The sequence below is a fragment of the Schistocerca serialis genome, chromosome 4 (genome assembly GCF_023864345.2).
Source record: "Schistocerca serialis cubense isolate TAMUIC-IGC-003099 chromosome 4, iqSchSeri2.2, whole genome shotgun sequence".
Taxonomy (NCBI): Eukaryota; Metazoa; Arthropoda; class Insecta; order Orthoptera; family Acrididae; genus Schistocerca; species Schistocerca serialis.
The window spans coordinates 438,103,583-438,119,597 of NC_064641.1; the positions used below are offsets into that span (position 1 = coordinate 438,103,583).

General features: G+C 43.7%; 1 protein-coding gene across 1 annotated transcript in view; it reads right to left on the reverse strand.

Moving 5' to 3' along the window:
• Nucleotides 1–13,184, reverse strand: part of LOC126475049 (large neutral amino acids transporter small subunit 1) — a 381,454-nt gene extending 368,270 nt beyond the window's left edge. Inside the window, exon 1 of the mRNA XM_050102599.1 lies at nt 12,753–13,184. Within this exon, the coding sequence (XP_049958556.1) occupies nt 12,753–13,013 (261 nt within the window). The 5' untranslated portion in view covers nt 13,014–13,184. The remainder of the gene's footprint in view (nt 1–12,752) is intronic.
• Nucleotides 13,185–16,015: the final 2,831 nt, after the last annotated feature.

Genomic DNA, 16,015 nt, shown 5'->3' on the forward strand with positions numbered 1-16,015 from the left:
ATATGACTGTACTAGCTCCTCTCGTCACCATTTCCACGTTTACACGTACAAGAAAATAAACAAATATACCACAGGCGTTGTTTCAACTACACGGCGAGCATGTCAAAGTAACACAAGCGGTTACCAAATTACCAACTGCAGTATTTAAACCAACAAGGGGTTTACGACTGTTTTACTTACAATTACAGCAGTAGTTCCTTATTTAGTGGATTAAAAGATGCTAGAAAAGATGCTGTCAACGTTTACATTGTTAAAACATCCGACTGTGAGTGAGAAATGCTACTCAAGCTCTATATTTCGTCGCAAGAGAACTGATATTACGACAGGAATCGCAATGGGTGCCTTCAGCAGAATCACAAAAGTAAACGCAGCTGTCACCACGCAGCACTCAGACGCGTGTCTGCAGAGCTAAATGGACAGGTGTTCCAAATCGCCTGCCACCTGATATCAAAGCAGTCCTTACGGCGGCTGCAGCCAAAGCCGCGTTACACTAACTCAAAATCAATACTGACCTTCAGTGGGGCGACGCGACGATATGTAGGCGCGCACTCACCTCTCGACATGTTTATTATCTCTCCCAATTCCAATCGCGATCGAGTGCAGAAATACTGTCTGAAGTGTTGCGAACTCTCAGTACAAAGCCGCAATTATATCACTTACGTCAATGAACGGCAAAAACGTCTAATGTTATGCGTGAGTCAGTTTGCTGCCCGCAAGAGTGCTTGTACAGAAAGTTTTTAAGAAAGGAAAAGGAAAGTATTTTCGCGATAACAGCGTATTTCGTGACAATTTTAGCTCACTGCAACCACACTTACTGGGGAAGGAACGCACCACCTCGGCTTTCAGGATTTTGGGATATCATTGTTGGCAGATATTGTTGCCTATCTGCGCTCTACTAATCATCGTACAATTATCACGAAAACAACTTTACACCTATTAAGCAATCACTTATCCGTATTATGAAATTACCTGTCACAGCCTGTCGTATTCTATCATTTACAATTCCACTTCTAACATAAATGTTGATTTCTATTTGTAGTTTGTTCTGTTAGTATGATATACATAACTAGATGAAATGCTTTCATATTAGAGAAAAAACGTTGTAAACGTAAATCTATCACGAATATATCTCCCTTTACCTTATTTCTCACGCTGCATAAACAGGTAAAAATCAGAAATTGTGCCGGCTTAGCCATCTATTGCTGTGCTGCAGTCACACTGATCTTGTCTTGCTGATCGCGTCTAGGTGACAAGATACGTGGCTTAAGGAATTTCCCTCCTCCTCCTAGCGGAAACCTTGGCTGGAGTTACGCAAATTTCTTTCTACTAGATGGATGGTAGCTCTTTAGGCTATTCACTGAGGTGACAAACGTTTGCCTCAACAAGTCGTTGGAAGTCCCCTGCAGAAATATCTAGCCATGCTGCCTTTATAACTGTCCATAACTGCGAAAGTGTTGGCGGTGCGGAATGCTGCGCACGAACGGACCCCACGATTGTGTCCCATAAATGTTCGATGGGATTCGTGTTGTGAGATCTCGGTGACGAAATCATTCGCTTGAATTGGCCAGAATGATCTTCAAACCAATCGCGAACAATTGTGGCCCAGTAACACGGTGCTCTGTCATCCATAGAAATACCATCGGTTTGGTAACATCAAGTCCATGAATAGCTGAAAATGGTCTCCAAGTAGACGAACATAACCATTTTCAGTCAATGACCTATGTAAATACATGCCACACCATTGCGGAGCCACCACCAGCTTCTTAGTGCCTTGTTGACAACTTGGGGCCAGGGTTTCTTGGGATCTACAGCACACTTAAAATCTAGCGTACGTTCTTACCAACTGAAATCTGGACTGGTATGTCCAGGCCACGGTTTTCCAGTCTTCTTGGGTCCACCCGGTAAAGTCACGTGCCCAACAGAGGTACTGTAGACTATGTAGTGCACGCTCCTAAACGGATACGTTTGTCGTAATCCAGTATTGATTTCTGCGGTTATTTCACGCAGTGTTGCTTGTCTAATAGCACTGACAACTCTATGTAAACACCTCTGCCCCCAGTCGTTAAGCGAAGGCCGTCGGCCACTGTGTTGTCAGTGCTGAGAGATAAAGCCTGACATTTATTATTCTCGGTACATTTATTATTCTCGGCACGCTCTTGACTCTGTCGCTCTATGAATTTTGAAAGTTCCGAAATCAAATGTCCCATTGGTTTGGAGTCTGCAGGCGCCTGGTTCATACACCCCTGCTGACTGCTGTTCATTGGCGACGAAGCCTGAAATTTGAACGCCAGTACCGCAACGGGACGTCCAGAGTGTCGATCGGCGGCCTTTCCAGATCAGCCACGTTTAATGCTCCATTGGACTAATGGTCTTTGGCGTGTAAGGCGTAAAATGTATGAAAGCAAAGAAGGAAGGGGCGTTATGGTCTGGGGATTGTTTCCGTGGCATTCCCTGGTCGAGATCTCGTCATTCTGGAAGGCACAATGGATCAACAAAAGTATACTTGTATCCTTTGACATCATGTCCAACCTTCGTGCAGTTTGTTTTTCTTTGGGACCATGGCATCTACCAACAGGACAATGCAATGAGTCACACAGCTCGCAGTGTATTTGAGTGGTTGGAGACACTGCAGGATGAGCTTACCGTACTCCCCTGGCCACAAAACTTTCCAGATTTAAACCCAATAGTGTATCTATGGGATCACCTCGATCAGGGTGCACGCTTCATGGATCCGTAACCGAAAACCGAGTGCAGCTGGTCACACCACTGGCATCTGCATGGCTCCACATCCCAGTCTGTACCTTCCAGAGCGTCAATGACACTATCCCTGTACGTCTCACAGTGGACCGCGCTGCAAAAGAAGGTTATTCAGCCTTTTGACAGGTCGACTGGACGGTGTATATTCCTGTATTATCTTTGGTTCTTGAAATTTTGGAAGTAGATTTTTGCGGAGCGGTTAGCAGCTATCTTCAGGCATTTGCCTATTCAGATTTATCATCTCTCCTATAGTTCAAACAAAACATTCGTACTGCCCTCCTTCAGATACTTTCAGTATCGCCTATCAGTCCTATACTTTAGCAGTATCATAGAATGGGTCGTAAGAAATAAAACACGTATTAAGACAAACAACACCAGACGATGAACCCACAGGGTCCGAAATGTGTCGTGTAGTTAATAAAACACGAAAAAGTTGTGACTGAAGGCGTTGTTTAATTCATACCTCCAATGTTTTCAATAAAGTCACGTTTTAAGCTGCAAAATATGGATAAAATTTAAAAAAATAAAATTACGTTTAGTTCATAACCAGACGAATTAAATTCGTCCTTTTAATAAAGGAGTTTGCAGCCCGATGCAACTACCATTGAACTCTTGATTGTATAAGCAACCCAAATCTGTGATTGGAACAGCAGTTTTGATTTAGGTTTACCCCCTCTTTTTGTGTAGGGACTGGCCTGGACCGCTGTAGAGACTTCAAGACGGTCTCTAAACATCTCTGGAAAGTTTGTGTTACAGATTGTCACCCGTTTTACTTATGACTGACCCTAACTAACGACTCCATTTCGTGTTCATACCAATTTTTGTAGCCAGATATTTGTATGAATTGTTTCCAATTTTGACTCACTGATATTGTATCATTAGATGTTGGTATTATTCGTTTTTTGAAGTGCTCATTTTTACGTTGCTGAAGATTTAAAGCAAGTCACCAACCAATGTTTACACCACTTTTAAATCTTACCAAATCTGACTGAATATTTGTGAAGCTTTTTTGATGTAGACACTTCATTATTGTAACTGCTTTATCTGCGAAGTCTGATTGCTATTATTATTGTCTGCAGTGTTATTAACATGAATAGTAAAGGTCCCAACACACTTGCATGGGTGACACAGAGTTACTTCTGCATCTGTCCATGAGTCTACATAAAAAAAATACTAGGTTTACACTACCAAGAAATCTTGAAGCCAGTCAGGAATTTCATTTTATTTCCTACGTGATCGTCCTTTCGTTAATCAGTTTTACGGAAGAGAAGAAATGCTACATTTACCGGACTGCCTTTATCAATGGCTTTCGGGATTTCATGTAAGAAAACAGAGATTTAGACTTCTCGTGGCTGATGTTTTTTTCGGATTCCATGCTCGTTGCCAGGAAGGAGGTCACTGCATTCGCACTCAGAATATGTTCTGACATTCTACGACAGGCAGATGTCAAAGATATTGAATAATAGTTTGTGGAACGCTTCTGCTATCCTTCTTGTAGACTGGTGTCAGAAGCGCTTTCTTCCATCTACTGGACAGTTTTCGTCGAGGATTCTACGGTATGGTTAAAAGAGAGGCTAACTCGCCCGTAACTTCTGTATAGAATCTCAGTAGCATTTCATGGGGCAGGTGTTCAAAGCCGATTTCGACCTCTATTTTGAGCTCGTGCTGTGTCGACGAAACTTTAAACTCCGCCCTTACTTTAACTGCCCGGGGGAGAAGACTGTGGAATTTGTTTTCGACAGTTCTGGTGTGCTGGCGAATTCATCTTTACACACAGTATTTAGGCGACTAGTAGCTTGCAAAAATCAAAAAGGAAGCCTTAAACCAGTTATATCTCAGAGTACATACCGCACGTAAATGAAACAGGTTTTCGTGATGACTGGGTGTTGTGTGATGTCCTTAGGTTAGTTAGGTTTAAGTAGTTCTAAGTTCTAGGGGACTGATGACCATAGATGTTAAGTCCCATAGTGCTCAGAGCCATTTGAACCATTTTGAAACAGGTTTCTGCTCAATCATATATGACTTCCAGGACGTCCTTCAAAACAAATGCATCACCTTCAACGTCGGACAATTAAATTCTTTTCTTGCTCTCACATAATGACGACATGCTTCACTTGGATTGCTAAGAAAAACGAAAAACCTAGAATAACTTACGTAACTTCGCTCCTGAAGATGAGACATTGACACATTGACATACGCAGTGGACCCATAAATGACTGGCAAAGAGGCCAGTCTCATTGACAAGCTATAGCCGGCACAGTAGAGACATTCATGGGCGAGATAGTGTTGCGCTGCATTGACGATTCGTAACAAGTTGTGGAATTCAGGAGAAACTGAGGAATCAGGAGAATGTTGAAGATTAAATGGGTAGATCACGTAACTAATGAGGAGGTATTGAATAGAATTGGGGAGAAGAGAAGTTTGCGGCACAACTTGACTAGAAGAAGGGATCGGTTGGTAGGACATGTTCTGAGGCATCAAGGGATCACAAATTTAGTAGTGGAGGGCAGCATGGAGGGTAAAAATTGTAGAGGGAGACCGAGAGATGAATACACTAAGCAGATTCAGAAGGATGTAGGCTGCAGTAGGTACTGGGAGATGAAGAGGCTTGCACAGGACGGAGTAGCATGGAGAGCTGCATCAAACCAGTCTCAGGACTGAAGACAACAACAACAACAACAACAACAACAACAACAACAGCGATTTATCTGACATCCAAAAGGGCATGATCATTGACTTTCGGGCCAAGGGTGGAACCATTTCCGAAACGGCTAAGTTTGTAAACTATTCGCGTGCAGCCGTCATAGAAGTATACCGTGCATACCTAAATGGCTCTATCCGAAACAGGTACCGAGGCAACTGTGGTGCACCGCGGGCCGTAGAGTCCGCAGCTCGTGGTCATGCGAGAGCGTTCTCGCTTCCCACGCCCGGGTTCCCGTGTTCGATTCCCGGCGGGGTCAGGGATTTTCTCTGCCTCGTGATGACTGGGTGTTGTGTGATGTCCTTAGGTTAGTTAGGTTTAAGTAGTTCTAAGTTCTAGGGGACTGATGACCGTAGATGTTAAGTCCCATAGTGCTCAGAGCCATTTTTGAACGGGCCGTAGATGACAAGGGTGAACGACGGATGAGGTGATGTGTACGCGCTAACAGACGTCCTGCTTTGACCAACACCGCGTGTGATAGCCGCGTGGTCTTGGGCGTCTTGCCACGTGTGTGTGTAAGTTAGTTCAAGTCAGATTAAGCAATGTGTAAGCCCAGGGACCGATGACCTCAGCAGAGTGGGCCCAGAGGAACTTGCCGCAAATTTCCAAAAATTTTTGCTTGACCACCTGACCGCCCAATGAACCAAGGGAGCTACCAACAATGCTTCCTCAAGAAGTGTTCAGAGAACGTTGCTGTGCATGGACCCAGCAGCGGGCCACTGGTTCATGCATCCTTGCTGACCGTTGTTCATCGGCGACGAAGGCTGTAATTTTCGCGCCAACGCCGCAACTGGACGTAAGCTGACTGGCGACAGGTAGCCTTTTCAGCTGGATCACGTTTTGTGCTCCATCGGAGAGATGGCCGTTGCATGTATGGCGTGAAACGTTCGAAAGCAAACGCAAAAGCCGGAGGATGGAGCGTTAGGATCTGTGAAATGTTTTCGTGGCATTCCCTGGGCAATTACGTAATTCTGGAATGCACAATGACTCAACACAGTTATGCATCTATCCTTGGGAACTATGTCCCCCTTACATGCTGTTTGTTTAACCTCTGCACAATGGCGTCTCCCAGCAGGACAATACAACATGTAATAGCTCACAGTGAACGTGCACGGTTCGAAGAGCAAAAAAGTTTACCATACTCCTCTGTCCACCAAACACTCCGAATTTAAACCCAATCAAGAGTCTGTGGGGGATCGATCGAACTGTTTACGTCATGGATTCTCAACCGAGAAACCTAGCGCAGCTGGGCACGCCTCTTCAGTCGGTATGGCTACAAATCCCTGGTTGTACCTTCCATAACCCAACTGATTCTCCTCCCGCACGTTTCGCGCTGCAAATGGTGGCTATTCAGGCTTTTGACAGTTGGTCACATTTATGCAACTGGGCAATGTATAAACTGCTGCCTGTGCATGAAAGGACTTATTTGTAGAATGCTTCTGTAGCCTATACTTTATGCATACCATTAGCGGAGCAACTAGAATAACTTGTGCCCAGGGATACCATCCTTGTCCTCCAACTCCCCCAATCCCTCGTCGTCCCCTGGTATCACCCCATTTCTTGATTAATACTTATTGCTGTTTGCCCTATTCGTTTACTGATAGCATCACTATTGTAAAGTAAATACACAGTTCAGTAATACTTTTTACAAAGTGCAGTTCAAAACATGGAAGAACAGAAAGTGCAGAGCAGAACAGAAATGCTTGCATCAATCAGGCGATTCCTTCTCGTTGCTGCATTGCAGATCAATACAAAGTCGTAAGCGACAAACTCTAAATACGCTCTCTAGAGGTTCGTTGCATTGGCTCACTTGGCACAACGAGAGTGGTGAAATCTAACGACACAGCCGTATACTTTAATTACAATGGATGAGAGAAGCTGGCACCCTCGCACCTACAGAATACGGATGGTGACTGTCTTTACCACTGGATCGGCCTGATCGGTGGGGTATTCCACAAAACGTCTCTAAAGAAAACTTCGAGAAAAAGTAATCGCTGCATTAACAATAGGCCCCTGAAACAAATACGTGAACTATTATCTGTCAACGAAGAAAATGAAACGAAACTCCGCGATCAAGCGACGTTGACCGGCCGCCATATCGTCCTCTGCCATGTGGTGTCATCAGGACGCGGTTTGGAGGGACATGGGTTCGGTGCACGGGTCTCCCGGCCGTTGTCCTCGTGTCGGCCTTGCAGCCGTTACCCCTGTGAGGTAGCTCCTCGACTGGCATCACGACGCCGAATGCGCCTCGGTCCAGTCCTCCCTCCGAGGAAAGATCCTTGGTAGTACAGGGATCGAACGCAGGTCCTTTGCAAGGCAGGCATCTGCAATGGCCACTCAGCTACGGGGGCGGACACTGTTTGGTGCCAACTCCTGAAATATAGTCATTAAAGACAACACGTTTCTAACGGCGCTTTCCCTGAAAAAAGATTACGTAATTCTGCCGAACCCCCGGTAGCATATCTTCTGGCGCACGGACTGCAGCAGCGCGCAGTTGTGCACCTGTTGCGGTTTGTATTTCTGTGACGTACTGCTTACGTTCGATTACGTGAACATGTTACTCCTATCATGTTGTTAGCGTGCAGTAACGTAAACACGATTAGGCTTGCAATTTAGGCTTGCAATCAGTACAGAATGCCTAGCACCAAGGGAACAATAGATACCGTCATGGCAAGTGCAATAATAGAAACAAAGGGCGGCGCAGCTCTCATCATGCTTTAGCTACAACACACGTTTCTTCGAAGAGCAGAAAAGTACTATTACAGCAATATTAAAGAAGACGGCTGCAGTATGTGAAGTGTTTCTGAAGAATAGAACGCATGTTGCTAATTTAACTCGTTACTACTGAAATGTCTCACGGCGCATTGGGGAGGGAAGGGATTAGGCAACGGAAGATCTTTGAGGTTGTATGTATTTATTGTCGATGCATTTTTTCTTATTTTCGAGAGACTCTTTATTAATAGTACAGCAATGTCTTCGCTGGAGAAAGATGTGAGCTGTGGTCCCTTCAGTTGTTGCGTCAATAAAAAGGGCACGTCTTGACACTCGCTCACAGAAACGATATGATGCATTTTGGAGGACACTCCGTAGTTTTGTGTAAACGGCCGTCGTGGCTCTGTTTCGATAGAGGGATTAATGAATCCTCAAGAAGGAATTATCTGTTTGGTAGTGAAGCAGTCCTGAATCCTAAGGTAGGTTTGAATATAGCATTCCTTTACTAGGCACGCTGGTCTACCCTCGCCTTCCTCTGGCTTTAAAACGGACCCTGCCAGATAAAGGGATGACCTACACTTTAATGAGTGTTCCGAACCACGGTGCAACTTAGTATTTTTTCATATCAGTAAATTGTTGCACGAAATGAAAACAATGATGCAATAGGAAAATATCTAAGGGCAACTGGGAATCGAACCCTCGACTTCGGGATTTGTAGTTCTCAAGCTTATTCACTGAGATATGAATTATATCAACTTAATGTGCATAATTTGTCTATTGTCTTAGTTTGAATTTTTTAAGGCATCTTTTATGCCTCAAAATAATTTCCACAACTATTAGCAAATGTCGAAACTTGAGCTAGTTAGAATGGAGTCCTGCCCTGACGCTAACCCGTTTTTTAAGGGCGCGATGTAAGGTCTAACCGATCATGTTGTTAATATTTAAGTGGTTAGCCCGTGAACTTATTTTTGCGATATGTAACTGATGTAACTTTATTTGTATCCAAAAGAATAGGTGCAATTTCGGTCCTGCAGCTACTATGAATTAAGAATCAAAAAGAATTAAAGACATTAGTTGCCAGTGTGCATTGATTTCTTTCGGAAATGTCCGAAAGAACAAATACTACATATATAATTACGGCGATGACGTGCTAGGGTAATTCGTGCGGTTGTGGTGTCCACTGTGTACAGATGGCATAGTGGCCAGCGCACCCGCATAGTAAGCAGGGGACACTGGTTCGAATCCCAGTCCGGTACAAATTTTCAGCTTACCCCACTGATATAAATCAATTCCCATGGCAGCTAATTTCTTTAATTCCCTTGTGTTCTGCTGTAACTTTGATCTCTTGTTGTTATCACCAGATAAAGACCAAGACAAATGTCGGACTTTAACACTTGCTAGAGTGACTTAATAAATATACCATATGCAAGAAAGCTCCCACTATATACTTATGATTAATCTGCATATAATCCTACTGTTAAAAATTACCTTAACTTTTATGCTTTACAAATATACGCCTTCAAGCACACGCCACAAAGAAAGCCGAGATACAAATAAAAATAACGTATATCAGGATTTGAACGTCTCATCGACGACCCGTAGTCACTGACAGGACTCAAAGTCGGATGTGAAGAGTATGGGAAGGAAATAAACAGCGTTCCTTTCCGTCTCTAGCATTTACGTTAATTGGTTTACGAAAACCGCTTAGAACCTAAATTTACGTGCTGGTCTCGAACAAGAATAAAGTATCTTAACCACTGTGCTACATCGCTAGATTTACAAGTGATATTTAGTCCACGACAGCAGCGTCGTGGCCACTTCTGACGGCAGACAAGCAGAGTTTCGTGCGTACATTCGTCGGACCGCAGGGCTGACAAAGCAAATCGCTTCCTAACGTTGCGCATTTCGTAAAAAGAGCTACATTTCTTCGACTCACTTCAAGAGTTCCATGTGTTTAAGGGAAAAATAGAAGATCTACATTTGCTGCGTAATTCATTTTGATGTCTATCGTATGATGCTGAATTCTTATTATGATAATTCGTAACATTTATTAACATATCTTTCTTTCTGTAATTTCAGAAACACAGAGCTACAATTCGATGTGTCTCGCGAACGTGTACAAAATCTAATAATCAATCTCCGCGGAGCCGTCCTCCCTCTGATTAATGACATGCGCAGGCACCATTAACGAAGAAACTGTGACAGCAGTTTAATGTCATTAACTAAATTTGTCGAGTAGCCTGTGCACAAATGCACTTTCATATAAGGGAATATGTTTTATTTACGTAGAATACTAGTCTTTCATTCGCGTCCCTAACGACCGGTGACAAAAACAGTTTTGATATTTAGCGCACTGTAGCCAACCGTGAGGACATCAAATTTAACAATAATTTAATTTTTCCTTTTATTTTCATAAACGTTTGTTTAGGTGCATAAATTACAAGTATTGTTTGTCGTGGGGGCATGATCCATATTTATATCAAACTGACGGAATCCTTTACTGAAAAAAGCACCAGTTCAATGTAAGTTTAATTTTACGTTCAGGTAACGGTCTTAATTTAGCTTTTGTCTCATGCACGGAAGCCCAAGTTTCAACATCGGAACCTAAGCTGCCTACACAGAGCACGTTGCACTGAAGAGGATAGCCAGAGCTCTGAAGAGTCCATTGGCTGAAATAACCATCAGGTCGGTAAACAAATTCATCGCAGTCACCTCATGCATGTAAATTTAAAACCAAAGAATGAAATATATGCGATCCTTATCATAATTCCATACAAATAATCCATGTAACATAAATGAAAAATTCTAATTGACTACTTCCGTATAAATAATTTATTTGTTCCATGAATTTGGGATTTTTTGTGTAACTTTTCTCTCTCTCGCCATCATAATTGCAAGCCGTCGCAGAGGTTTCCAGCCACGGCCTACACATGTTGATTTGTCAGCTCAACATAATTATCTTTGATATTCCAGTAAATACATGATTATCATATCTTCGACTTCTGCCTCGTTCCGAGGTCAAATCAAATTCTCAGTGCAGTGGCTACATTATGGTTTCTGTTGACATACGTGCTTCAGTTTGCACGCGATAGTTGTCGATACCACGTGCGTGTCAGCTGAAATTAGTAAGTAAGAATTTATTACGAGGACTTTTTATTGTTCAGTGAATATTTGACACCTGCAGTAGCGAAAGCTTCTCCATTCACATTTCCTTTTCAGGAAACCTAACTTTTATAGCACGTCAAGAACGCACCGTTTTATTTCATAGGGTCATAAAAATGGAGAGTAAAAAGTAATTATCGCAGCCGATTATCTAAAGGAAAAATAATTAACGGCTAGAAGTACGTATAGCAAACTGCAAGAAGAAATTTGCGCTCGCAGCACGTTTAAAAAGAATGTCAAGTCTTGCAAATTGTTGGTGCGAAAGCGGATGTTCTTCCAATGATCGTAGAAGTTGATATACAATAGTTTAAAAATTGGTACTTACGCGTGGTTTGGCACTAAAGATCATATCACATGCCATTTTCGTAAAATTAAATGTCGTCTTGTTCCAACAACAGCAAGGTAAAAAAGATAAGCACACGTAACGATGAAAAAGAGAGTGTAGCACTTGAGATGCGAAGGTTAACACAAGAGATTTAGAAAACATTACACAGATTAATTGATCCACTATAGTGCTTCGTGGGTTTGATTTAGTTACTTATTTAATTACTTGAAAAATTTATGGTGAACACACTATTTATACATTTTTATTTATGCCAAGACGTCTTTCGAGCTTGTCCCCCCCCCCCCCCCCCCCAAATCTTTAATCTTTATTTGATGTGGTACTTTTTTGTATCTTCATCAGTACAACATTTGTGTCGACTGCGTTTTCAACACTACAGCTGCCTCTCGAAAATAACAATTCGCTTAGCTGCCACGTTCCCCTATAACATATATTTATGTTCAGTTAGTAGTTAAGTTAGATGTAGTTTTATTCTTTAACTTTTATCTCCTTGCTTTCGCAATTATGCACAGCAGAAACACTTTTAGCCTCACCGATGCAGCGCAGCGGTCGTCCTGTGACCGATTTATGCGTTTGTTTACATCGGAATGTCTTTAAGTTGTTCACATAGAGAATGATGCCGCGCATCAGCGAAACTACGTAAATTCAAAATGCAGTGAACAAAAACTTTGTATTGATAAAGATTTAAATGTATTCCCCCACCTGAAGATGGGTGAAAGCCCGAAACGCGCTTCGGCGTAACTGAAGAGGTACAGGTAAACTGTCTGTCAGCTGTACTACTTCAAGTTAGTACATTAAATAGTGACTAGAGACGATTTAATATTAGCTGTGAGTACAATTAAATCTGAATTGTATGATTATGGAAATAAATTACATACGGAGGGGCACATATATATATAACTGTCTACCGGCACAAGGTATAACAGAGTACACATTTTTCCACCTCTGTATTGCGAGCGCGAGTGGGGCGTGTTTTGGCAGAGCGGCGTCTGCCGGCTAGCGAAGCAGGTGGCAGCAGGCGTGGCGCGGAGCTTAGCGAGCACGTGGTCGCGGTCGGCGCAGCCGTAGCGTACTCACCATGGAGAAGACGCCCGAGGCGGTCCACACGATCAGAGACAGGTTCACCGAGCCGGTGTTCTTGAGCACGCCCGTGGGCGACACGAAGATGCCGGAGCCGATGATGCTGCCCACGATGACGGTGACGCCGTTGAGCAGCGACATCTTGGCTTTGAGGCGGATCTCACCGTCATCGCCGCCGGCCGCCCCCAGCGCGGCCGCTTCCTCGGGGGCGGCATCTTTCATCTGCACCTCGTCGTAGCGCGCCTTGGGCGAAGGCATCCTACTCTCTTTCTCTCGGAGGACTGTACGTGTGTTTGTGTGAGAGAGTTGGTTCTGCAGTTACGCGCGGGCAGGGCTGCCAGCTGCGGTGTGCGGCTCGGCTTGGGCCTGGAGAGCTTTTGTGGCGCGTGCTTCCCGCTGCGCTGCCGCCGACAGACTGAACAACCCCTGCAGCCGTCGCGCGACGCCGCTAGCCCTCGCCGCTCAATGCGCGGTGCGGCCGCCCACCGCCAGAGGCGCCACAGGCCCCGCGCGACGCTCCACTGTCCTCGAGTCGCGTCAGCCGTGCGGCCACCGGGCGAGGAGCACGTTTCCAGACGCTTTCCTCACAGATATCGACATCTACACTTCACAAGCCTCTACTCTGTGGCGGAGGCTGTTTCGGATACCACTATTATTTCCTCTTCTCTAAATTACATATCTACTATTCAAGCCACCTTACAGGATGTGGCAGAAGGTACTTCCGGTACAATGATCATCCTATCTACTTCTACATACATGCTCCGCACATCACCACACTATGTACGGTGGAGGATGCCCTGCACCAATACTAGTGATTCTGTAACGGGGAAAAACGGTTATCTATATGCCTCCGTATGAGCATAACTGGGTACAAGAACGTTAATCTATTAATCGTTAATTAAGGAAGTTAACTTTTCGACTGAGGGAATAATATTAACTTAATTTTAAGAAACTTCAATGAACTCTTTAACTTCCATTAACTTACTTTGAGTCCGTTATTCGTTAATTAGACACCTACTCTCTACGACAAAAATGACGCCGCGCCGCCCGCAGAAACCATATTCTGACAATGTAGAGTCATGTAGGTGTTTGGATACTCCTGGATGCGCGCGGTTGATGTAAACAATCGAGTGCGAGAGAGAATAAGCAGGTCTTGGCTGTTTATTGCAGTTTGTTTACTGACTTCGAGTTAAGTCTGCTTTTCGTTAGTGGATTGATTGTGGAGAGACTAAATCATGGAATCTGTCGCTACAATTGATGAAATTTCGTGCACACTTCTAAGTGACTGCATTAGTCTTCTATCCAGATTGGGAGAAAAAATACCTTTCGATTGTAAACTGTGCTTGCCTAAAATATCAGTAATTGGGGACCATACCTCAAGCCTTAACAGGCACAACACTTAATGAGAGCACACGAAGCGCTGTATGTACAGTTGGTAGAAACAGTAAAGCCAGGGTCTGGTCGAAAAAAAGTCCGTCTTGGGCATTCAGATATAGACAGCTGAGCCAGTAGCAGTAATCTCGTTAAAAGGATGCGACAGGGAAGCACTAGAGACTCTTTGGAGATTGTAGCGACTGGCAGCGGTGCGTCTCAGGTTTGTACAGTAACGGTTTCACGTTTAACGAAGTTAACTTTTTTACTAATGGTTTAATGATTAGGTAAGTTAACTTTTTGATTAACGCTGGCCAACTATGCTTATGAGCCCCAATTTCTCGTATCTTATCTTCTCGGACCTTATAAGAAATGTATGTTGGTGGCAGAAGAATCGTTCTGCAGTCAGCTTCGAATGCCGGTCCTCTAAATTTTCTCAGTAGTGTTCCTCGAAAAGAGCATTGTTCCTCCAGGGATTCCCATTTCAGTTCCTGAAGCATCTCGAACTTACCGGTAACAAATCTAGCAGTCCGCCTCTGAATTGCTTCGATGTCTTCCTTTAATCTGGTGCGGATCCCAAACACTCGAGCAGTATCAAGAGTATGTCGCACTACCTCCTATATGCAATCCCCTTTACAGATGAACCACCCGTTCACAAAATTCTCCCAATAAACCAAAGTCGACCATTCGTCTTCCCTGTTGCAATCCTCACATTTCATATTGCTTTGCAACGTTACGCCAATATAACGTAACTGTGTCAAGCTGTATCCGAACATTATGGGTTTGTTTTTCCTACACATGCGCATTACCTTACATTTTTCTACATTTAGAGCTAGCTGCCATTCATCACACCAACTAGAAATTCTGTTTAAGTCGTCTTGTATCCTCCTAAAGTCACTCAACTTCGATACCTTCCCATACACCACCGCATCATACGCAAACAACCGCAGACTGCCGTTCATCATCTCGGACAGATACTTTATATATACAGAAAATACTAATGGTCCTATCACGCTTCCCTTAGGCACCACTCACATATCTGGGAAACTATTCCATGTTCTCATACATTTGTTAACAGTCTACAGCGGGGCACTGTGTCAAATACTTCCCGAAAATCTAGAAATATGGAATCTGCCTGTTGTCCTTAGTACAGTTCACTCTGTAAGGGCAATCTGAGTTTTGCTCGAGCGATGCTGTCTAAAAGCGTGCTGATCTATGGACGAAAGCTTTTCGGTGTCAAGAAAAATTACTATATTCGAACTGAGAATGTGTTCAAGGATTCTGCAGCAAACCAATGTTAAGGATATTGGTCTGTAATTTGGAGGATCCATTCTTTTACCCTTCTTGCATACCGGAGTCGCCTGCGCTTTTTCCAGTCGCTTGGGACTTGGCGCTGGGCCAGGGGACCGCGATAGATGCAAGCTACAAGCGGACAGTGCCGGAGAGTATTGTTTGTAAAACCGAACTGGGATTTCATTCGTACCTGGAGACTTACTTGTTTTCAAATCTTTCACTTGTTTCTCTACGCCAAGGATACAATACCATGTCGTCTGTACGGGATTCTGTCCGATGGTCAAATGACGGTATGTTTGTACTATTCTCCTGCTTACTTAAAAGCAAAATTTAAAACTCCTGTATTCTTTTTGCTATCACTACTGCCATACCAGACTGGTCAACGAGTGACTGGATGGAAGCCTTAGACCCGCTTAGCGACGACCAGAATTTTCTCGGGTTCTCCGTCAGATCTTTTGCTAAGGTATGACGGTGGTACTTTTTGTGTGGTCCCGCGTAGATCTTTTCACAGACGCACGGATCTATACTAACCTTCGCCTGTTGTCACTTACACGTTCTCTTTAAAACCGAGAGCGAAACAGCCTTTTCTTCCTCAA